The sequence below is a fragment of the Hyperolius riggenbachi genome, chromosome 11 (genome assembly GCF_040937935.1).
Source record: "Hyperolius riggenbachi isolate aHypRig1 chromosome 11, aHypRig1.pri, whole genome shotgun sequence".
Classification (NCBI taxonomy): domain Eukaryota; kingdom Metazoa; phylum Chordata; class Amphibia; order Anura; family Hyperoliidae; genus Hyperolius; species Hyperolius riggenbachi.
Window position 1 is genome coordinate 125629794 of NC_090656.1, and position 25139 is coordinate 125654932.

The 25139-nt window shown below is 45.0% G+C and overlaps 1 protein-coding gene and 1 long non-coding RNA gene across 6 annotated transcripts in view; one reads left to right on the plus strand and one right to left on the minus strand.

Moving 5' to 3' along the window:
• Positions 1 to 6887, minus strand: part of LOC137538819 (uncharacterized) — a 60253-nt gene extending 53366 nt beyond the window's left edge. The window contains exon 1 of the long non-coding RNA XR_011024888.1: positions 6820 to 6887. This is a non-coding gene — a long non-coding RNA (uncharacterized lncRNA). The remainder of the gene's footprint in view (positions 1 to 6819) is intronic.
• Positions 1 to 25139, plus strand: part of CHID1 (chitinase domain containing 1) — an 896926-nt gene that overhangs the window by 367016 nt on the left and 504771 nt on the right. For all 5 annotated transcript variants that reach the window (XM_068261168.1, XM_068261169.1, XM_068261166.1 and 2 more), the window contains one exon: positions 2328 to 2429. In XM_068261168.1, the coding sequence (XP_068117269.1) occupies positions 2328 to 2429 (102 nt within the window). The remainder of the gene's footprint in view (positions 1 to 2327; positions 2430 to 25139) is intronic.

The following is a 25139-nucleotide window of genomic DNA, read 5'->3' on the forward strand; positions in this document are numbered from 1 at the left end:
ACTGCACAAAGTTGGCCTTTATGGAAGAGTGGCAAGAAGAAAGCCATTGTTAACAGAAAAGCATAAGAAGTCCCGTTCGCAGTTTTCCACAAGCCATGTGGGGGACACAGCAAACATGTGGAAGAAGGTGCTCTGGTCAGATGAGACCAAAATGGAACTTTTTGGCCAAAATGCAAAACGTTATGTGTGGTGGAAAACTAACACTGCACATCACTCTGAACACACCACCCCCACTGTCAAATATGGTGGTGGCAGCATCATGCTCTGGGGGTGCTTCTCTTTAGCAGGGACAGGGAAGCTGGTCAGAGTTGATGGGAAGATGGATGGAGCCAAATACAGGGCAATCTTGGAAGAAAACCTCTTGGAGTCTGCAAAAGACTTGAGACTGGGGCAGAGGTTCACCTTCCAGCAGGACAACAACTCTAAACATAAAGTCAGGGCAACAATGGAATGGTTTAAAACAAAACATATCCATGTGTTAGAATGGCCCAGTCAAAGTCCAGATCTAAATCCAATCGAGAATCTGTGACAAGAGCTGAAAACTGCTGTTCACAAACGCTATCCGTCTAATCTGACTGAGCTGGAGCTGTTTTGCAAAGAAGAATGGGCAAGGATTTCAGGCTCTAGATGTGCAAAGCTGGTAGAGACATACCCTAAAAGACTGGCAGCTGTAATCGCAGCAAAAGGTGGTTCTACAAAGTATTGACTCAGGGAGCTGAATAATTACGCACACCCCACTTTGCAGTTATTTATTTGTAAAAAATGTTTGGAATGATGTATGATTTTCGTTCCACTTCTCACGAGTACACCACTTTGTATTGGTCTTTCACGTAGAATTCCAATAAAATTGATTCATGTTTGTGGCAGTAATGTGACAAAATGTGGAAAACTTTAAGGGGGCCGAATACTTTTGCAAGCCACTGTATCAGTTGTCCAGTAGTGTGCAGCCTCCTTTACTCAAGTGTATCTGCCCCTGCTTGCTCAGGCCTCAGGTTCCATGCTGCTTGTCAGTAGTGATGGTCATGTCTAGGAGAACTCATGGGAAAGCATGTGATCAGTTTGGTCAGGTGATAGATGTGTCTCTGATTTTCTAGTCATGATCATGTGCTAAAGCTGGATGTAATCACAGCAAATAAGAGCTTTGCAAATCAGCTGATCAAACAAATCACATGTTTCTCCAGGAGTTCTCCTAGACATGACCATCACTACTCTCCACTAGTAGTGACATCTCTGGGTTAACTCCTAACTAGAAGCTTTCTGTGTAGAATACAGTAGGCATATGCAAGATTTGGGGGTGGGGATAGGAAATTAACAGCCCACTTTACTCTCTATTTGGATCACTGAAAAGGAAGGTGGCTTCACCAGCAGATAAGAGAATGTAAATTCTTTTAAAGGGAAGGTCCAAGCAAAATAAAAAAATGAGTTTCACTTACCTGGGGCTTCTCCCAGCCCCATGCAGCCATCCTGTGCCCTCGTAGTCACTCACTGCTGCTCCAGTCCCCCGCTGTCAGCTTGCAAACCTCGGAAGTCGACGGGACGCATTGCCTTCATTCTTACGCATTCCCACTAGTGCAGGAACATTAACACATACACTTTCACGCGTTACTGGTTCAATACGTAAAAATGTACGCATTGAACCAGTAACGCGTAAAAATGTATGTGTTAATGTTCCTGCACTAGCGGGAATGCGTAAAAATGTACGCAATGCGTCCTGCCGACCTCCGAGGTCGGCAAGCTGCCAGCGGGGGACTGGAGCAGCAGTGAGTGACTACGAGGGCACAGGATGGCTGCATGGGGCTGGGAGAAGCCCCAGGTAAGTGAAACTCATGTTTTTATTTTGCTTGGACATTCCCTTTAAGGGCAGCTGAAATGAGAGGGATATGTAGGCTGCCATTATTATTTCTGTTTCAACAATACCAGTTGCTTGGCAGTCCCGCTGATCTCTTTGCTGCTGTAGTGTCTGAATTACACACTTGAAAAGAAGCATGCAGCTAATCCAGTTAGACTTCAGTCAGAAACACCTCATCTGCATGCTTGTTCAGGGTGGGTCTATGGTTAAAAAGTATCAGAGGCATAGGGTCAGCAGGACAGCCAGGCAATGTGCATTACTTAAATGGAAATACATATGGCAGCCTCCATATCCCTCTCACTTCAATTGTGCTTTAAGAATGGCCCATGAGCGGTAACGCCCAAGGAAGATGCAACAACATAATACTGTGGAGCGCTACTAGCATATTTAAATGCACTGAATGTAGAATTTGAGTTTGCCTTAAATGCATTATAAAGCCTTTCTGGTTTCTGAATGTTGTCTTCTATCTTTCTTAAAGCACTGACCAGCTGGGCATGTTTGGGAAAAAGGAGTTTGATTTGTTGGCTCCACATGTGGACAGCTTCAGCCTAATGACCTATGACTACTCCAATCCAAACAGGTAATGTGATCTATGTGTTAACATACATATATTTGTAAGTAGGCTTGCTTGTTGAATGTGCATTTGCCCAGAAGAGTATTTGTAAGCCACATAAACAAGATTAGATTTGCGCCAACACTGTCCATATGCAGCGAGATATTTATTAGCCAGTGTTTCATTTGTACTTGACAATGCTGTGCTTGTGCCATATTTCAGAGCGGTTAGTATGCAGCTGAGCATTTCCGTTACAGAAATAAAGCCTTTATAACACTGCTTGTATTTCTTTCCCTATGACAGGGAGACGCAGACACATTCAGGAGAAATGGCTGCAGTAACTCCCCCTCCATCAAATTCTTTGTCACTCATTCGAGAATCTTCTTTTCTGCTCAGATAATAGCAGCTGCAGGTTTGGATCGGCAAAGTTTAGCTAAATTAAAAACCCGTCTACAGCCAGAAACTCAGATGGCAGATAATTAGCCTGTTGGCCATTTAATTAGGATGCAATTTTAAATTATTATGAGACAAAATGTACAACATGCTGGGATTGATTTAGCAAGAAAGGTACAAAAGCATAGCTTTTACCCAAAGCAACCAATCAGGAGCCCTGTCTCATTTGGTTGCTGCGGAAAACCGTTCTGCTCTCTGTTTTCTTTATAAAGTGTTTATTATTTACATAGTTACATAGTTATTTGGGTTGAAAAAAGACATACGTCCATCGAGTTCAACCAGAGAACAAAGTACAACACCAGCCTGCTCCCTCACATATCCCTGTTGATCCAGAGGAAGGTGAAGAATCCCTACAAGGCATGGTCCAATTGGCCCCAAAGGGAAAAAATTCCTTCCCGACTCCAGATGGCAATCAGATAAAATCCCTGCATCAACATCATTGGGCATTACCTAGTAATTGTAGCCATGGATGTCTTTCAATGCAAGGAAAGCATCTAAGCCCCCTTTAAATGCAGGTATAGAATTTGCCATAACTTCTTCCTGTGGCAATGCATTCCACATCTTAATCACTTTTACTGTAAAGAACTCTTTCCTAAATAAATGGCTAAAACGTTTTTCCTCCATGCGCAGATCATGTCCTCTAGTCCTTTGAGAAGGCCTAGGGACAAAAAGATCATCCGCCAAGCTTTTATATTGCCTTCTGATGTATTTATACATGTTAATTAGATCCCCTCTAAGGCGTCTTTTCTCTAGACTAAATAAGCCCAGTTTATCTAACCTTTCTTGGTAAGTGAGACCTTCGATGCCACGTATCAATTTTGTTCTGTTTTTCTATGATGACTACAATTTCATCTCTTTGTATGATTACATAAACGTAAGAATAGTACAAAAAAAAAAGAACTGTGCCATACTATGCCAATAGTTACATCACTTGTAGAAAAATCAATTCCTATAGTATGGGAATGTCATTTTGTTTTACAGAGCACAGGCCTCTGTAGAGCACGGGTGTCAAGCACAAGACCCGCTGGCCAAATGTGGCCCTCTATGCCATTTTCATTTCGCTTGAGAGCTTTAAATGTACATCATTGTAAGCAGTAAAAGATCAACAGTACATTGCCTTCCTATCCAGAGGATAACAGCAGGGCAGTTTCTAGGCTAAATTGCTCCCAGGGCGAGGGTTTAACAATGTTTCCCCCCCCCATGGGCACGAAAACGTTATTTGTTATGCAATTTTTAGCCCCCCAATATAGGTAGCTGGCTATAGGTGCCCCAATATAGGTTAGCCAGCCATAGGTGCCCCAATATAGGTTAGCCAGCCATAGGTGCCCCAATATAGGTTAGCCAGCCATAGGTGCCCCAATATAGGTTAGCCAGCCATAGGTGCCCCAGTATAGGTTAGCCAGCCATAGGTGCCCCAGTATAGGTTAGCCAGCTATAGGTAACCCAGTATAGGTTAGTCAACCATAGGCGACCCAGTGTAGGTTACTTAGCCATAGGTGCCCCAGTATAGATTAACCAGCCATAGCCATAGTTGACCTAGAATAGGTTAGTCAGCCCCCCCACACTTCCCCAGGCCGTGGCAAAAAAAGAGAAGCAGGAGGATCAGCGGCACGTTGGGACTCAGCCGCAGGTAAGGGGTGCCTGACTCTTCCCTCCCTCTCCTTGGGTCCCCCTTCATTAAATAAGTGTCCGGCAACAGCAGGGGGGGCCCAACTCCTCCCTCCCACTTCTCGGGTCCCCTTCTGTGCTCCCCCTCTCCATTTAAGAAGTGTCCGGCAGTGATGACTGGGTGTTTGCAAATACTTTCCGGGCTCCAGGCGATGATCACTCACATGCTGCTGGGCTGCTCTGTGCACATCGCCGCTTAGATTCTTTAATGGAGGGGGAAGCACGGAAGGGGACGTGATGAGAGGGAGGGAGGAGTTGGCCCCCCCCTCCCTGTGTCACATTGTGCTGCTGCTCCCCCTCCTTCATTGCGCCCCCCCCCCTCCCTCACAGTGCACTGGGTGGTTGCACACCCTGCCCGCCCATAGAAATGCGGCTGGATCACAGTGTTTCTCAGTTTGCGCATGAAATTAGCATGGTGTTTTCTCCTTGGATTTAAATCCCCCCCGCCCCCCTCCATCTGGCTGGTAAAACACGAACACTCCTACACAAATCTTCCCTATGTGGCTGGTAAAACACACACCTAAACAGTGTAAAATGTACCTGCTCCAGTGCTGGGTCTTGTTTATTTTAGTTGTTACCGGCAGCTTCATGCTCTATACTTCCATACCTCCAGCTGCTGATCATGTGACATACAGTAAGAGGCAAAGGTATGCAGCAAAGAGCACATGTCTGTCAGGAAGATTAGAGGAGACCCAAAGCAGCACTTAAGCTCCACTGCGGAAGGGAAATATAGCTATGCCACTTCATTTGAGACTGTTCACTAACTGTTAAATCTGAATAAACAATTAGGCCTGCAACTTGGACTATCCAGATGTTGGCCCCTTATGTGATTGAGTTTGATACCTTTGCTGTAGAGGAGTCACCTTTTAAGGCTTATTTCTAGATCAGATTGAAAACTTACATGTATGGAAGAAAGTGCATACTCCTTTCTCCAGGAAGGCATCCAGTGGTCCTCTGCTCGTGTCTCCCTCCCACCACCAAACTGAAGTTTGCTGCAAGTGTTCTCATCATTTTCAGTGCCATGTGCCCAAGTCACTTGAATTATGGGAAGAGTAGGAAGGCAGTGGTCCTCACCTTCTGCATTACCAGGGAGTGGTCATGCTGGAGGACATACACTTCTAGGGATAGTCAATGATATGCAAATGATTCCGAGTTGCAGGATTATGTAAATTTTGTATGCACATTTACAGTACACAGCTTTCAAATGGACCCACCAAGATTTAATTTGATTCGTCCATTTTCAAGTTGCATATATTTGCATACAGAATTTGCATAACTCTGTATTAAGTTGGAATTATTTCCATCTCATTGACCATCCCTATTCACTGCTTCCATGGTGATTTTGTGGAGGAAGTACCTGCAGGAGAAAGGACTGAGGACCAGTAGGAGTCTTTCTGGGGAGATGTGTGTTGTTTTTTTCCCTACAGATTACCTTTTTTTTAATTGTAAGCAAAGAATTCTGCTTTGGAGAGTCAGAGGACCTCCTAATGCTTTTCTATGGAGTTGCAGGAAATGTATGTATGCCTCTGTATGTTAACATGTTTTTACTGTTTCTTATTCTCTGGCCACAAGAGTGGTGGGAAATGGCTGTTTGAAATTGCAAGTATACATTATGTAGATCATGTAGCCACCACAAAGTGTGCACCTTTGCACTTCTACACAAGGGTGAATAATTGTGTTTTGGAGATTCTCGTATATATTGACATTTATAAGCTATGTGGTTCCACTGCAGCAAACACATGACATACCCTTGCCTAGTTTCCTCGTGCAGTGCTGACCCGCAAGGCATGTATAGGACATCTAGCTTTCATCGCAGAGGTTAATGGGACTCACTGTGTGTTCTAATGCGTAGCATAGACCTGAGATATTCAGCTGTTCATGTTTCTTCTAGATGCAGCCTGAATAGTTTTATGGTGAACTAAGTTTTTTGTTTGAGCTAATATTACAAGCTGAATTTTGGTATCCGTACAGGGCTTTTACATAATGCCACTTTATTTATTAGCATTTTAAACATAACTAAACACGGTTTGATTGAATTTATACATTTCAGGTAGAATTGGTGCTACTGGTTAAATGTCTGAAATGTGTTTCTTTATGCTAACTTGAATGTTATCTTTCAAATTCAGTTTAGACATTCTGAACAGAGTGCTCACTAAAAGTGGGCCCAAATTAAAAATACAAGATTTCAGAAATAAAATCTATTTTCTAAATTATATTAATAAATAGCAGCCTTTTTTCAGCTGCATGATGACAAATATAAAATATTTTACATTTATTGGAGGAACTCCTCCCTTACTTTCATATTGCTGAGACAGAATCCGGCAGACTGGTGGAGTAGATGGTGTCCGGCAATGGAGGAATTGCTAATGGCTGCCACCTGTATAACCCTAGTTATGAAAAGAGAAGGGTGAAAAGCATGCACTGAAATGCTCATAGGCTTGAAGGAGTGTTTATTTATCTTTGTATGTATCAGAGTAGTGCAACTAAATATTTTGAATTAAAAAATTGTTTGGTTTGGGTCCGCTTTAAGGTGCCCATAGACTCTGTCGATTTCCCACCGATATACAGCAGATCCGATCACTGTGATCGAATCTGCTGTGAAATCAATAACGCAAAGCTGACCAATTGACTGATTTCCATCCAAAATCGATCGATTCAGTCGATCTGTCCAGGTGGAAAAAACGTTTGCTCAATCGCCGGCTGGTCAGGATCGCATCATTAGGGGCGTTCAATTCGGCAACGACCAACGCAGCAATACCTCGCCTGTCCGCCGGCGCGAGTCCCCGGGTCCGTGCTGTCCCTTTCTCCGGCTGGCCTTCTTCGGCATCTCCTCTTCACTTCCTGTCCCGTCCTATGAGAAGGGGAAGTTCAAACAGTAGAGTACGCTCTACAGTTTGAACTTCTGGCTTGTGACAGGACAGAACAGGAAGTGAATAGGAGATGCAGAAGAAGGCCAGCCGGAGAAAGGGACAGCACGGAACCGGGGACTCGCTCCGGCGGACAGGTAATGTATTGCTGCTGGCCGGAGGAGCAGGGGCGGCGAGGCAGGCAGAGGCAGTGGCAGCTCCACAGGTTGTGAATCGATTTCATGTTGAAATCGATTCAAAATCTGTGTGCAGTGTATAGGCAGCCAATAAATCCCTCTTTGATCAAACTTGATCAGAGAGGGATCTATCTGTTGGTCGATCTGGTAGCAATTGACCAGTGTATGGCAGCCCTAAATGGTAAAGATACCTTTTTTAGCCTAACGCTGGAACCACACTTGATGAAAATCACATACCATTTTGAACAATGCAAAATATCATGTACTGTAATGCTTACCAATGGTCGCGTGCGTTTGTTTGGAACTCTGTTAGTTTTGTACCATGATTCCTGTACATTTATAAATACAGAGCACCCATTGCATAAAATTGCAAATTGCATGTAATTACCATAGACAGCCGGAAGTCTATGGTGGGTGAGCAATGGGTTAAAACATACGTAAAATTGTGGCCATTTTCCATGGTATGCAAGTGTGGTCCTACCCTTACTGCATTTTCTCAAATTCAATCTAAAAGCCAAGGCTTCAGGAAACTTTGTTGTATTTTATTTGTACTGTGTCAGACACACTATGCAAGGACTGCAGCTGCACCCCTTCTCTACCCAAACACACACCAGCCTCTGCACAGATTTAGAAGTTGACTTGTAATCACATGGGTAGAACGGACGTGCCATTGTTGGATGTGGCTACAAAGTTTATTGCAGGACAGTCTCTGGTGTAATACAGAGGTTATTGTATTGTCTGGATGCTGAGGTTTCGGTGTGTGTGTGGTCAACCTGCGTGGAACGCCTGTAGCAGCTCCTTTTAAGTAGAGAACATGGTAAAGCTGCACATAACAGTTTTACCCTCAGTAGGTGTTTTATCAGATCTGGCAGGTTCATGCTGAGTTCACATTGAATCATTTTCGTGAACCAGGTTGATAAAGAAAATGTGAATCAAATGCATTGTGAATGTTAATTTTGTTAGTGAAGACATGGTTTTGCATAGTATAGCATTTAGAAGTCCAATACCACATGAACCGGTAAGTTTTTTGATGCAAACCTTGAACACAAGCCATCTGGTCAGAGCCTGGACAAGGTCCACCAGCACCCAAGGCTGAGACAGCAAAGTGCGCCCCTCCATCCCTCCCACCACAGCCTTCACACACTGATTGCTATTAGACTATAAGGTGCACCAGGGCCCCCAACCTCCCCAACACCTTAATCTCTAGTTATCCGGCGTGCAGTCACTTTCATGTATCCCCTTTTCTTATTTATTTCTGCTTCAAACACAATTGGGAATGACAGCTGAATGAATTGTGCACCCCCTCCTGCACTGCGCCCTGAGGCTGGAGCCTCTCCAGCCTCTGCCTCGGCCCGGCCCTGCATCTGGTTGAGTGGTTCTGTTGTTGATATGAGTGTGGTTACCAGGAGATGGTAGATGTAGTAACTAATTGTTGCAGGCAGACTATGAGAATTGGAAGAATGGTGGGTGGGCCAAAACGTTGGTTGGAGAGATGTATGAATTTTAGGAAAGAGGTTATGAGGCATAAATGTGGGTGGATCAAACTGGCTGTACACAGAGGTTTTTTTGTAATTCATTATTATTTTTTTTATTAAATAGCGCCAACATATTCCGTAGTGCTGTACATAGTACAAAACAAATATCGGGGAACATATATACATGAGACATTCAATACACTGGGTATTTATGACATCTAGTAATACAAGTACAAATACATACATAGTTAATGTGTGGTGTGGTTGAGATATCGCTAAAATTGATACACATACATATGGTAAATTAAAGCAAAATAAGAAACAATAGGAGATGGTCCTTGTGCTGGAGAGATTACTATCTGGAGAGTAGCAGGGTAGAAATAATAGGGAAGAGGACACAGGGGTTAGTGGATGAAGCAGTGAACCTCTAATGCTACCTATAGCAACTTAAAGGCTTGTCTGAAAAGGTGTGTTTTAGAGTATGTTTGTAGGTTTCCATGCTCAGAGCAAAGCCGAATCATCCAAGAGGCAATCCTAGGCAGTTGCCTGAGGCCTGGAGAGAGTCTAGTGGCCTGGTAGAGGCTAGTACCCACCAAATCTTACTTATAACAAGCCAGGTGACCTTCAACATTGGGCAAAAACTGTGAACTTGCCTAGGGCCCCATTTCATCTTAATCCATTTCTGGCTCGGAGCATGATGGACACGCTGTGGGAGAGAGTTCCAAAGGAGAAGGGCTGCTCGTGAGGAGTCCTGGATTCAAGAGTGAGAGGAGGTGACCAAGCTGGATGACAAAAGGTCTCCTGGGAGGACTGGAGGAGCTACCTGGAGATTAAAGAGAAAATGAATGAGGTCATTAAATGAATGAGGTCATTAGACCTTGGATTTGAGTAAACGTTCAATAGTAACAAAATGGTATTTAAAAGTAAGGTCCTCTTGATTAGTTTGTGTTTTTGTAAATTATTTGAACACAGATGAGTTGAGAGAGGCCATTATTATATCAATAAAGAATGGCGGGACTGTGGTGGGTATTGATGCTTAAATCATGGCTGGAAAATGTTTGTACTGCATTGGGCACCGGAATATAGTGCTGATGCTATTCTGAGCAATATTTATTCAGACTTTTACTGAAATATGATTGAATCTGTAGTGCTGTAAAGTAAAAGATATGTAATAAATAGATATTTTATTGTGTGCATTTGTATGTAAATTGAGTGTGTGAGGAGTGCAGTGGGCTGCGGCATGTCATCTCCAGCTCCATAGTTTTGTACTAATCGAGCAGTACAATGCTAGCTGTGATGCCATTCTAATTGATATTCAACTAGATTTCTGTTGAAATGTGATTGAATGTGCAGTGCTGCAAAATGGAAAAGCAAATAAGTCTTCAAAAGTTAGTCTGCTTCAAAACCCAGGGAAAAAAAGCAGCTTTTCAAACAATGCGTAAGCTTAAAGCCAAGCACAAATAAATTCTCCTGCATGAGAGAAATGTGAGATAGTGTTATCAGTTTGTTATTCATGCTGAGGAGAAAAGGTCCTACATGTGATATGGGAAAATTGGAGCTTACGGCTGCTAGGAAACTTGAGTTGGCACTAATTGTGTTCTTAGCAGTGCCCAGTTTTGGCATGGGAAGCGACAAGTGTAGCCAAAGCTTCTGTTTAACGGAGGGACCAAAAGCGCCAGAGATTGCAGCGGGGGCAAGGTACCGGCAGAGATGGGACAAGGTCCTTCAGCACCCAAGGCTGAGACACCAAAGTGCGCCCCTCCATCCCTACCCCTAGTCATCACACACAGATTGCTGTTAGACTAAGAGGCACCCCAGGACCTCCAACACCTTAATATCTAGTTATCTGGCTTGCAGTCACTGTCTTTTCTTATTTCGCTCTGCTTCAAACACAATAGGGGAATGATAGCTGAGTGAGTTGTGCGCCCTCTCCTACACTGTGCCCTGAGGCTGGAGCCTCTCTCACCTCGGCCCAGCCCTGGTTACTGGATTAATTTTAGGAGTAGTTAAGAGTAGGTTAGTGTTAGGCTTAGATAGCAATAGGTTTTTGTTAGGAGTAGATAAGGAATAGGTAAGGGGGGTTAGTGCTATTCTATTATCGCAATTATTCAGTGCCCAAAAGTAGCATGTCGACAGCGTTGGTAATATTCTACTAGTGGCTTCATCATGCACATGAATTTCCCTGCAATTTTTGATATACGCTCCTCATTATCCAGTCAGAATCAGGAAGAGTTTCCATAAATGTCAGGGTGTAAGATACACCCAGAGGTATATAAAATATAGTTAAAAACAACAAAAATACCAAAAATAAGAGTTGGCAAGAGACAGTGTTTGTACTATGTTATGCGAGTAGAATGTGTGATGGCAGACTTTTTGCAAACTTTTTTTTTTAAATATGGAAACTGTGGGCGCTCCAACTTTACATTTTTTTTTTATTTAAAGGGGGCAGAAAGGGGGCACGATGGCTGTTAGGGCCAATTTAGTGATCAAAATCGATCTTTGTATGATGAGCTTTAGAAGTTCCTAACGCAGATGATAAAATTAAGGCTAACTAGTTCGGCAATAATAGGAACCAAATATAAACATCACAATTAGAACTCAGGGGCTTTTGAGTAGAGCAGAATGTCCAAATTATGGTGATATTATGGAAGACAATTTATCTACAGATGTACTTGGCTATTTGGCTGGCATGCTTTAATCTGTACTTGTTAGCAAGCTGCTCCTGTGTGGACAGATGACAGGCAAATCATTCTAGCCCCCAGCTAGTGTCTTACGACTCTACAAGCAAGGGGAGGGGGAAGAGGTTATAGGGAAATAAACAGTGCGTGTGTAATTCCTTATTGTAGCTAAGCATTGCTGCAGACTACAGCTTGCATTTTACAGCCAGGAAGCTTTGAATCAGGATGATACCATTTATCGGCTAATTTAAAAGAAAAACAGTAAGCTTTTAGCTTGTAAGACTTCTTCAGACTCTATTCCTGTTGACTGACAATGTTAGAAAACACAATTAGAAGGCAGTAAAGAGATTTTTTTGCAAATAGAAGTGTCATCCAGATACATTAATTACAAGGAATCTTGCAACGTTTGTTAGGTATTTATGGCAATTGGATTACTTAACGCCTACATATACTCAGGCTGACATGGAGAGTTTTTTTTACAGACCCTATCCTGTTCAGAGTAAGCTCCTTGAGCATGGAAATAGTGAACTGTATGTTACTGAGCATGGGGGGAGGGGGGGGGGCTTATGGGGGTACAGTGATTTCCAGCTGGGGCCAGTGACCCAGCGTGTTCCAGTGTAGTGCCACCACTGTATGGAACGGTGTGAAAATATTTAATTGTGCATTCACAAAGTAGGTTTGTGGTTGCATTTGTGCTTGTTAACACACAACTTCTGGCTGCTGCTGTTACACAGTTGGGCAGAAGCAGGAGTCAGCATGTGCTAATTAATATCTATCTCTGCCTGCTATTTAGTTCTGCATTTATTGCAGCGGTGCTTGAACAGATACAGGTATTACCAACAACCTTGGAGCATTACCACCATCCTTATCCTCAATCTCATACTATTGTTCATGTTGGAAGCCTGTGCTCGAAAGATAGACCCAGATGATATGCTTAGCGTCATCTTGGGACTAGAATAACCCAAACTGTTCACCAGTGGACAGTTCCCAGCGAATATCGGGCCATTCCGATTTCCCTGCTGTTTTCGTTCTCTTCTGTTTCGACCCCTCGCCCCAGTGTCAGCAGACACATGGCAGCCAATAAGCTATTTGTAAGAGTTGGCAGAGGCACCGCCGCCGTGCTGGGCAACATGGCGGGGGTCTCCGCATCGGAGCCGGAGGTTTCCGCCGCGCAGCCTTTTTCCAGCGCGGCGCTGGTGTCACGGAGCAGTGGGGATGCCTGCCGCGGCCGGCAACATGGCGGCGGGTCCCGTAATTCAGCCGGCGGATTTTGGTGCGCGTTCGCGTGCGGACCTGGGGCCTGGCCTCTCTGGTGTACAGAGGCTGAGGGTCACGCGCGCGCGTGTGAGGCGACAGGACTTTTATGGTTGTAGAAGGGCAGTCAGTTGACCGGCCGGTCAGCTGACTCCAGCCACCCATCTGATTGGTTGATGAATGGGGTGGAGCTGGGAGTGTTCCAAGTGTATTTAGACCCTGCCTGTCAGTTGCTCTTTCTCTGCTGTCGTGAATACTTTGGTGTTAACGCTCAGACCTTAGTCCAGTTCCTAGGTGTTGATACCAAGGACGTCGCACCTTAGTTTAGGATTGTATTTGTATTATTACCTGTGTTTTGACTCAAGCTATCCCTGACTACTCTTTATTCTAATCGATCTTGTACCTCTTCCTATCTGATTCAAGTTTCCGACCCTGCCTGTTTACCGACTCTGAATCAGCCTTCTGTTCCTGTACTGCTGCCGCCTCTCTGTTGCCGAACCTCTGCTTGTCTGACCTTTCTCCCTCCAGTGGAACGTCTCCCACTGGTGGGCTATCTCTGAGGCTTGCCTCTCTGAGACGCCTGCCCTAGCAGATTGTTACTGCCTGTGGCTGAGATTCCTCTTTTAGCCTTTTAGAGGATCTCACACATGGGGTTCCCATTCAGAGGTAGCCACACCTCTGAGGAATCGCTGTGTGGTGGATATTTCCACGATCTCGTGAATACTCATTGTTGTTATTGTTATCACTGTTCTAGGTGTCCAGAGGTTAGTCATACTCGTATTATTGGTGATTCTGCAGGTCATCAATAATCGGGTATACGTCTGGATTGTTGGGGATACTGCAGATCACCAATAATCAGATTCTCTGTGCGCTTACGCCTATCATTACACTATTCCTCCCACCTGCACCCCCCCTTCATCAGAAAGCCAGCACAGCAGCCATTTTGCTGTCTGTGTTTGGCTTCTGTGCTAGGCAGACCAGGGAGAGTGTGCTGCTGACAGGGATAGCGTTAGTTAGGCCTGTGTTCTGTATCTTCAGTGCAGATCTCAGGGATGTTCCTAGACTTTGCTGCCTGAGGTAAACTTTTTGTTGGGAGGGGCTATGCAATGTGTACACACGCCGGACGTTTTAAAGCACTTTATTCTACAAATTTAGGAATGTAATGTGATTTCTGCCCTTTAGAGATTAAACCAGGACTCTGTGTCAACTCTGTAATTTTTCGTGGGACTATTACCATGGATCTCCCTCCGGCATGCCACAGTCCAGGTGTTAGGACCCTTGAAACAACTTTTCCGTAACTTTTGTGGCCAGAATCAGTCCCTCTAGGTTCAGTGCACACTGAACTATTAGATACAGCGCTTATCAAAAGCTAAAACTGATATACTGACTATACTTGGCCATATCGTAAAGGGCCAGGACTGTACTTAGCATTTGATACCTGACCAGCAAGTGGAATATTCCTATAATGGATGTGCAGTTTGTTGCTGAGACTCGGCTGCATAGTTTAACATGCTGATTCCAGACTTACTTTATTATAATTATAAAACACAGTATCTTTGTTGGCAACAAGTTCAATCAGTGACCGGTTAAGAGTATTTGTGTGAATGCCTGATTGCTGTGTGAATGCATCGTTTATGCAATGTGCAATTGGATCTCCGTGTGTGCTTTTTTTTTTTTCAACAATCAAGTTTATTGAGGTACCAAGAAAAGAACAGACCATCATATTGCAAAAATACACATATATAGACAAGCACTTTGTGATAGTCATATATAACAACTGACTATAAAACAATCGTACCAGAATTTTGTTAAAGGGGAAGGGGGGGGGGGGGGGGTGAGCGTACGTTAAAAAGGGGCGCTGGGAAAAAAGGGCGCCGGGTTTTTAACGATAAGCATGGATAACGTTTAAAAATGTATTGTACTGTATTTCGTTTAAAATTAATGTTTTTTAAAGTTATAAATCATTAAATAATGTGCATTAAATCGGCAATTGTAAAAACGTTAATCTTTCGTTTAAATACTGAAACGTATAATAACGTTAAAAAAAAATAATTACTAAGTAACCCTTCCTGTACCTACCCCTAACCCCTAGACCCCCCTGTTGATGCCTAAACCTAAGACCCCCCCTGTTGGTGCCTAAGTAACCCTCCCTGTACCTACCCCTAACCCCTAGACCCCCCTGTTAGTGCCTAAACCTAAGACCCCCCTGTTGGTGCCTAAACCTAAGACCCCCCTGTTGGTGCCTAAACCTAAGACCCCCCTGTTGGTGCCTAAACCTAAGACCCCCCTGTTGGTACCTAAACCTAAGACCCCCCTGTTGGTGCCTAAACCTAAGACCCCCCTTTTGGTGCCTAAACCTAAGACCCCCCTTTTGGTGCCTAAACCTAAGACCCCCTGTTGGTGCCTAAACCTAAGACCCCCCCTGTTGGTGCCTAAACCTAAGACCCCCCTGTTGGTGCCTAAACCTAAGACCCCCCTGTTGGTTTTTTCGTTTAAAAATAATGTAAAAAAAAAATGTACTGTTTTTCGTTTAAAAATAATGTTTTAAAAAAAATATTGTACTGTTTTTCGTTTAAAAATAATATTTAAAAATGTATAAATCATTAAATAATGTGTAATCATGAGAAGCAGTAATAAAACATTAAGTCTCCGGGCGCCGCTTTTAAAACGTTATTTTTCACCGGCGCCCTTTTTTCCTATCGGGCGCCCATTAAACGATATTTATTATAGGAGTGAATGGCGGCGCCCGATTTGTCCACTAGCCTCAGGCGCCCGAATTTACTGTTTCCGGGATAGATTACCAACGGTATAACTTACAGGATAGGATAAAGATCCAGATTACAGCAGAGATAGTAAGGTTATAATGAACAACTTCATAGTCTAAATTGGAGTAGTGTACTTGGAAATAAAGTGGTTACGACTGAAGATAAATTGGATCTACTCCAACTCTGAACTGGATATGAAACAAAGTTAAATATGAAACCAGAAAATAATGAAAGTAAACACAGAGTAAACTTGCCACACAAAATCACTTGAAACCTGTTATGCCAATGGAGAATGCACCACATTTTAAACTAGGATGATTTCTACATTGGAGGAGGAGAGGGAGAGGATATTACATAAGGGATGTCATGGGACCATATGTTGGATATGGAAATGAGCCTAGCCGTGAACCCTGGTGGTTAAAGTGGGAGGGAAGGGGATCCTAGTTATGCAGAAACCTGTGGAGGGCGTCAGAATCCCTAAACTGACCATCCATCTGGAAGTACTTTTATGAGGATTGGATTGGGCTGACTAAGTTCATCCATTCTCATGATATGATTGATATAAGAAACGAGTTTGAGCAATTCAGGAGGATCCCTCTATAGCCATTTTCTAGCAATTAGCCCCCTAGCTGCTTTCAGGATAAATCTGAACATTGATTTTTTAGCTCTAGATATAGAACCAGGAAGGATGGAAAGGAGAGCGACCTCAGGGGAGGAGGGCATTGGACTTAAGTAGAGAATATCATGAAGATCAAAGACCTTATTCCAAAATACCTTCAGTTTCCTACAGATGTGAAAGAAGTCACCTATCTCTGAGTCACACCTCCAACATCTACCGGAAGCGTTGGGTTGAAATTTAGATAGTGGGTTTCTATACCATCTGGTGATAAGTTTATAATTTCTTTCTTGGAGGAGTACTGAGGGGGGAGGTTTTGTGGGCTAGGATGAAAGCTTTGTCCCACTCCTCCCTGTCAATCTCCTTTTCAAGATCCCTATGCCAAGCCTCCAACAACCTCTGTAAGGCTATTTTCCCCGGATTCTGCGTTCAAAATGCTATAAAGTTGTGAGAGCTGATGTTCAGGTCTGGAGGCTAGAGCACAAAGCTTTTCGAAGGCTGCCAGGGGCCTATGAATGTTGCTTTTGGGATTGAGGGATCTGTAGAAGAGCCTGAACTGATGACACAGGAACCAGCCAGGGGAGGGGTTATGATTAGAGGCTTTCCAGTTCGAGGGGGGCTGAAGACTGTCGGATGTAATATAGTGTCTTATCTGGGGCCAGTATTGTCTTTGTCTACTCAGGAAGGAGGCCATGCCCACCCCAGGACCAAAGTCAGCATAATCTAGTATGGGTGTAAGGGGGCCAGGAATCATAGACATGTTGTATTTGTTTCTAATCTTGTCCCATCACTCTATTATCGTTCTGGACCAGAATTGGAGAAGGGAAGGGTGGGGTCTCTTGGATTTGGGGGTCCAAAGTGAGGCCCTGATATCATTAGGGTCAGAAGCTGCCTCAATAGAGACCCACTGGTTTTGTGGTTCTGCCATGAAAGCAGTCTATTATCAACCAGAGGAGAGAGGATTCATAGTATTTTTGAAAATTAAGAAGGCCCAGACTCCCGTCCTCTTCGGGTCTAAATAGTAAATTAATATTTGTATGAGGCTTCTTTTGCTGCCATAGAAAGGAGTTAAGCTTGGACCTCAATTGAGAAAGAAACGCCTTAGGGATTAAAATAGGAATAGCTTGTAGGACGTAAAGGAGTCTGGGCAAGATGTCCATTTTGATTACATTAACCCGGCCCAGCCAGGGAATATGTAAATTCCTCCATGAGTGTAAATCCTTAAAAATTTTGTCAGTGAGTGGGGGGAGATTCAGGCTAAATAAATTGGGTAGTTGACATGGGATATGGATCCCCAGGTATTTTATGGAGTCTTTGACCCACCTGAAAGGGAAAGAGGACTGGATATTTGGAACAGTAGCCTGGGGCAGGGAGATGTTAAGGATCTCAGTTTTTTAGAAATTAATTTTGAAGTTACTCAGATCTCCAAACTCCCTGGCCTCCTGAAGAAAGTTGGGCAAGGAGATCGTTGGATCCGTGATATATAGTAAGAGGTCATCAGCAAAAAGTGATAGTTTAGCTGAAGACTCCTCATAACTCATTCCATTAATAATGTCGAAGGTGTCCGGCAGGATCCCATTGACACGCACCCGAGCAGAGGGATTTCAGTATAAACTCGTGATTTTGTTGAGGAGATTGGGACCCAGGCCAATCTGGGCCAGGGTCTACTTAAGGAAGCACCAGTGGATCCTGTTGAACGCCTTCTCTGCATCAATCGCCAGGATACATATTGGGACTTGGTTGGTTTGGGCTCTGTGTATGAGGGATATAGTCTTGAGTATATTATCTCTTTTCTCACGCGTGTGTTCTTTTTTTAATTGATTTTAGTCATGTTTTGCATTAATAAAGTAGATTGCTGTGATAATGCTTTATACCAATGTGCAATTTAATTTATTAGGTTTTAGACTTCGTCTGCCCGTTGAAGTCTATGGCGGTTTGAGCGGGTTCGCCGGTTTGCGAACGTTTGCAGCAAATTCGTGTTGACGAACCGACAATTTCAAGTTCGTAACATCCCTTCTTGTGACTTTGTCTGTACCCACCTTTAACCCCTTTGCATTTGACCCAGTGCAGTAGCAGAGGCAGTATGTCTGCTCAGTATGAGTAACCTTTATTGAATTTTTTTTTCCTTTTACCAACATGTAAGAAGTTGTTGGTTCACTCAAAGTTCTCAAAAAAAAAAAAAAAAAAGACTGGTTTACCTGGCACTCAGTGATTGGGGGGAGATTGGATCTGCTGCACCTTTAAATTAAAAACTCCATCCTGTTCCACTTCTCTACTCTTTATATGTGGAGAAGCGTGCATCCGGGCTAAGTTAAATGACAACCAAATTCACAGTACATGTGAGTCTTTTTAAATGAGTATGATGCATTCATACATCTTAGAATGTCACATAAATGAATCAATATGTTTTTATAACCTTCTGGCATGTTGGCCAAAACGAGTGAGTATTTTAAGCACCTTTCACGAGGCACTTGTGTATAATAATGAGCACATTTAAGTTGTCTCGCCATGTCCTGGCGATTCCTTCCTCACTAATGCATCACATAGCGAAAGCACTTTCATTATTGCAGTGCCGTCATACAGCCAGTCCCCTCCCCTTCACCTCTCACCTCACTCACTGTCCAGCACTGCAGGCCAATGGCGAGCATGGTGGGCAGGGCTTCTTGGTAACCTCTCGGAAGCTCGGACACGCCGCCATTGCCCAGGACACATGCACGTGAACAAGCGCCACACCGGCGCGAAACGGCTGTTGCGTCGTCCTCTCATCCCCTGGTCACACTCCCGAACCCGCCCTTGATCCAGATCCTGGAACAGGTCAGATCGATCCACTTTACCTATACTGCATAGCTGTGAATGTATTTACATGCCTGCTGAAGAAAACGCATGAGAAAATAAATGTGATTTAACCCATTCAGGTTCCGTGGTTTTCACGTGAGAAATGTTCACCTCCCATTCATTAGCCTATAACTTTATCACTACTTATCACAATGAACTGATCTTTATCTTGTTTTTTCCGCCACCAATTAGGCTTTCTTTGGGGGGTACATTTTGCTAAGAGCCACTTTACTGTAAACGCATTTTAACAGGAAGAATAAGAAAAAAATGGAAAAATTCATTATTTCTCAGTTTTCAGCCATTATAGTTTTAAAATAATACATGCCTCCATAATTAAAACTCACGTATTTGCCCATATGTCCCGGTTATTACACCGTTAAAATTATGTCCCTATCACAATGTATGGCGACAATATTTTATTTGGAAATAAAGGTGCATTTTTTCCATTTTGCATCTATCACTATTAACAAGTTTAAAATAAAAAAATATAGAAATATTTCATCTTTACATTGATATTTAAAAAGTTTAGACCCTTAGGTAAATATTTACATGTTGTTTTTTTTATTGTAATGTTTTTTTTTTATAGTAAACATTTTATTTGGGTAGTTTTGGGAGGGTGGGGGGTAAACAATAGATTTATAATGTAAATGTGTGTTCATTTTAATTTATTCTTATTTTCAGTTGTAGTATTACTTTTTGGCCACAAGATGGCGGCCATGAGTTTGTTTACATGACGTCACTCTAAGCGTAACACACGCTTAGAGTGGCGCATCGGGGAGGGAAAGGCCAGAAAAGGCGCAGCTTCCGAGAGAAGCTGTCGCTTTTTCAGCGGGGGAGAGGAATCAGTGATCAGGCACCATAGCCCGATACATTGATTCCCTGGCTACCGAATCCGCGGGCGGGAGTGCGCATGCACGCGCGCGATCGGCCGCAGGAGCGCGCATGGTTCCTGGACGTAGTTTCTACGTCCAGGAACCAAAATAGGTTAAAGAAGCTGTGCACGGACTGTCTTGCATGTACTGTCACTCAAAGTTCTGTTCCATATAACTTTCTCAAAATGAATAGAGCTGTGTCTGGTGGGCTTGAAGTGGTTACAGGAACTGGCAGGCGGCTAATTTTATCATTCAACTATACTGTGATATTTAATTTAGCCAGGCTATGATGGAGGAAATTGAAGAACTGTTGCAGTTTGCAGAAATAGCAGCGCAGTCTGCTAGAGCCAAGGAAGTAACCCAATATTAGAATATCATATTTAAATTTACATGTTTCTGCTAAGTCTGTACTGTAGATGTTAGAACAGAAAAATGGAAGAAGCTAACAGTAATTGAGACAATATCATTTATTTATATTTAGCCTCTGACTGTGTCTAAAAGAGATTTCATTATGTTTAGCTTTGAACGCTACTAAACAGTAGGCTGGCCTCCGGCAGAATAACCTGTCCCATATAAGGAAATGTTCTGAGCAGCCACCCCCTAATGCACATGGGCCCATATGCAATGCACTTTTCATCCTAAGATTTCTCCTAGGTGATATTTTCACACTTTATAAATGAAATGCCTTTTAAGCCACCAAGCAAGAAAATACTCAGAATAATTTTGACAGTACTGTACTTTTTCACCTACTTTTTTGTACCTTTTAACAGGGGCGTAGCTAGAAATGACTGGGCCCCATAGCAAAAAAATGTTATCCCCCCCCACGACCTTCTAATCCCACGGACTTCGGGCCTCCCACCCAAACATTCCTCCAGGACCCTCCACTCCAACATTCCCACACCCCTCTAAGTACAGTATAAGTAGCCAGGTCTATAGGTGTCCCCAGTTTAAGTAGTAGTCAGGGGCGTATCTAGAAAATCACTGGGCCCCCTTGTGGCAACAGCAATTTAACCTAAATACTGTACAAACGTTTTAACTCATACATGAACATTATGGAAAATCCAAGTTGAAAATAAACTGCGAAGATAAACAATTTCATCCATCCTACTCCTGAAAAATAAATTCATTTTGTACAACCTCCCAGTTTTATTTTCTATTTTAAAAAGCTAAAAAAGTAGGTTGTCTCATATGATGATGATTCAACTTTTCCCATAGTCTCGCAGTTAGCAATCATGTGACCCCCAACAAGACAAATTCAGCAATCATGAGGCCCCCAACAAATCATGAGGCCCCCAACAAGACAAATTCAACAATCATGTGACCCTCAACAAGACAAATTCAGCAATCATGAGGCCCCCATCAAGACAAATTCAGCAAAAATGAGGCCCCCAACATGACAAATTCAGCAATCGTGAGGCCCCCAACAAGACAAATTCAGCAGTCATGAGGCACAAAAGTAGACAGCATTTCACATAAATAGGCAGAATGCCCCCTTAATATGGTAGACACCTCTCACCTGGCTTCTGAATTCTCCTGTACTGGCTGCTGTGCCTGGCAATACTGTTTTTGGCCGAATTGGGGATATGTGAGCTGAAAGGCCTGGCAGTGATGCTGTGGCCTGGCTGGCGGTAATGCTGTGGCCGATGCTGTGGCTGGGTTGGCGGTGATGCTGTGGCTGTGTTGGCTGGCGGTGATGCTGGGCTGTGCTTGGCTGGTTGAAGTAAATGCTGGCCTGACTGGTGGTGATGCTGTGGCCTTTTTGACAGTGATTCTGGGCTGGTTGGCTGGTGGTGATGCTAGGCTGGCTGGCCTGGATAGTTTAGGTAGTGACAGGTGCCCCTAGTTAAGGTAGCGCCAGGAGTCCCCAAGTTTAGGTAGTGACAGGAGCCCCACCAGTTCAGGTAGTGACAGGAGCCCCCCCAGTTCAGGCAGTGACAGGAGCCCCCCCCCCCCCCCAGTTCAGGCAGTGACGGGAGCCCCCCAGTGTAAGTAGTGACAGGTGACCCCCAGTGTAAGTAGTGACAGGTGACCCCCAGTTAGGAAGTGACTGACAGGGACCTCCAGGTTAGGTTGTGAGTGACAGGGACCCCCAGGTTAGGTTGTGACAGGCGCCCCCCAGTTAAGTAGTGAGTGACAGGTGCCCCCAGGTTAGGTTGTGAGTGACAGGCGCCCCCCAGTTGAGTAGTGAGTGACAGGCGCCCCCAGCTTAGGTTGTGAGTGACAGGGACCCCTAGGTTAGGTTGTGACAGGCGCCCCCCAGTTAAGTAGTGAGTTACAGGCGCTCCCCAGGTTAGGTTGTGAGTGACAGGGACCCGCAGGTTAGGTTGTGATTGACAGGCGCCCCCCAGTTAAGTAGTGAGTAACAGGAGCCCCCCCAGGTTAGGTTGTGAGTGACAGGGACCCCCAGGTTAGGTTGTGAGTGACATGCGCCCCCCAGTTAAGTAGTGAGTGACAGGCGTCCCCCAGGTTAGGTTGTGAGTGACAGGGACTCCCAGGTTAGATTGTGAGTGACAGGGACCCCCAGGTTAGATTGTGAGTGACAGGCGCCCCCCAGTTAAGTAGTGAGTGACAGGCAGGCGCCCCCCAGGTTAGGTTGTGAGTGACAGGAACCCCCAGGTTAGATTGTGAGTGACAGGGACCCCCAGGTTAGGTTGTGACAGGCGCCCCCCAGTTAAGTAGTGAGTGACAGGGACTCCCAGGTTAGGCCGCCCCTCCCCCCGGGCCCGCTCAGGGCCGTTTTGAGGGCTGGAGGGGTCGCAGCATGAGGGGAGAGCTTGGTGGCACGTCGGTGGGGAGGGGGGAAGCCCCCCCCTCCCTCACCTCAGGCTCTCCCCTCTGCGCTCTCCCCTCCAGCATTAAACAAAGATTGTATGCAGGAGGAGGCGGCGGGGCAGCGGTGGCAGATACATACCTTCCGTGCGCTCCACTGATGCTCCTCTCTCTAGCCTCTGACGCGACTTCCGGTATAAACAGGAAGTCGCGTGAGACACTAGAGGGAGAACCATCCACGCTGGAGCGCACGGAAGGTATGTATCTGCCGCCGCTGCCCCGCCGCCTCCTCCTGCATACAATCTTTGTTTAATGCTGGAGGGGAGAGCGCAGAGGGGAGAGACCGAGGTGAGGGAGGGGGGGGCCCTTCCGCCCTCCCCACCGACGTGCCACCAAGCTTTCCCCTCATGCTGCGACCCCTCCAGCACCTAGCGGGGCATCCTGCTGCGGGCCCCCCATGACGTAGGGGCCCCATAGCAACGCTATGGTTGCTATCCCCATTGCTACGCCCTTGTCTTTTAAATTGCAGAGCGCTGAAAGGTTATTTTACCTTATTCTGGGCCTTATTCAATTCATTTTTTCTCCTATGTTTTATCATAGGAGATCCTAGGAAAACTTTCCTACCCATTCCTCCACTAAGGCCCCGTTCACACTGCACGCGTTTCCAGCCGCGTTTTGGAAATGTGTGCAGGAAGCAGACACGCACGACATCAGAAAGTGCATAGAGTGCACTGTTTGATGTTCACACTGCATGCGTTCCGGACCTGTGCGGTCCGGGAACGCATGCTGCATGCATTTTTTGTAAAAACGCGTGGCTGTCCCAATCACTTTTCAGTGATGGGATCAGCCACGCCACGCAACACAAACGCGGATGGCGTGCGTTCGCATGCGTTGCGTTCCGCACGCATGGCCATCCGTGTTTGTGATGTGAACGGGGCCTAATTCCATATTTTTATTGAGATTCTCCCTCTTGTAATCCTTATCCTCAGACTATCTGACTTTGACTACAGAACTCTTCAGCTTAACCACTTGCCGACCGCCCACAGCCGATGGGCGGCGGCAAGGGCTGGGCCCAACCAACTGCAATACGCCCATCGCGGCGGCGGGCGTGGTTATGCGGCGATCGCGTCATTCGTGACGCGATCAGCCGCCGGCGACAGGCTCCGCCCCCTTGCGCATTAACCCGCCGGCCGTTCGGAAGCGCCGGCGGGTTACTAGCTGCCCGATCGCCGTATACAACGTGTATAATACTGTAACGAATGGTGTCAGCACACACAGAGAATCTGATTATTGGTGATCTGCAGTATCACCAAGAATGCAGATATATATCTGATTATTGATGATCTGCAGAATCACCGATAATACAGATATATTGCTAACCTCTAGACACCTAAGGTATGTGAGTGTTTGGTGTAACAGTAATACTTTGAGTAGTGCACCTGCACGCAGGTGATCATAAGCAGTAAGGAAATACTGCTCTGAAGAACACAGAGCCTTCCAGCAGCCTGAAGCTCCCCAAGGGGTGGAGTCAGGCTAAAGGTCGGGAGGATCAGAAGGTGAGTGACACCTGAAAGTGGATGTCACTATCTGATCTAGAGACTATCTCTTAAGGGGAGAGATAGCTCTCAAGGTCGGGCAAGCCAGGTCGGCAACACACGGTCAGATAAAGTACAGACAGAAGGCTGATTCGGTATCCAAGGCAAGCAGGGTTTGGCAACAGAGTATCAGATATGCGAGATACTGAATCAGATGACAAAAGAATAGTCAGGAAAGCTACAGGTCATAACAGATATCAGAACAAGGCCTAGTCTGAGGTGTGAGGGCCGTGATCTCAACACCCTGGAACTATGCTAGAGAATAACACAGATGATATACAGTAACTGGCTAAGTGTGGATTCCCAGGTCCTCCTGGTTCCACCACACTGAAAGATCTGACTAAGGTCTGAGTGCTAACACATAAGCATTCGCAACGCCAGACAACCAGCAACTGAACAGCAAGAGATATATATAGTAAAGCACCCCACAGCGCCGCCCAGCTCCCATCAACCAATCAATAGCCGAGCAGGAATCGGCTGACCGTCCCGATCAGCTGATCTTCCTCCTATTGGTATAAAGAGCCTGTCTAGCGGCGCGCGCGTAGCTCTCCATCTGTGTGCACTACTAGGTCCAGCTAACCCAGACGCATGTTGTTGCGGGGAACCCGCCGCACTGAACGTGGAATCCGCCGCTTTGCCGTCAGATCATGCGGCGGCCCCCACGCCACTCTGCCCATGGGCACCACCAGCTCCAGACAAACCAGACGCCTGCTG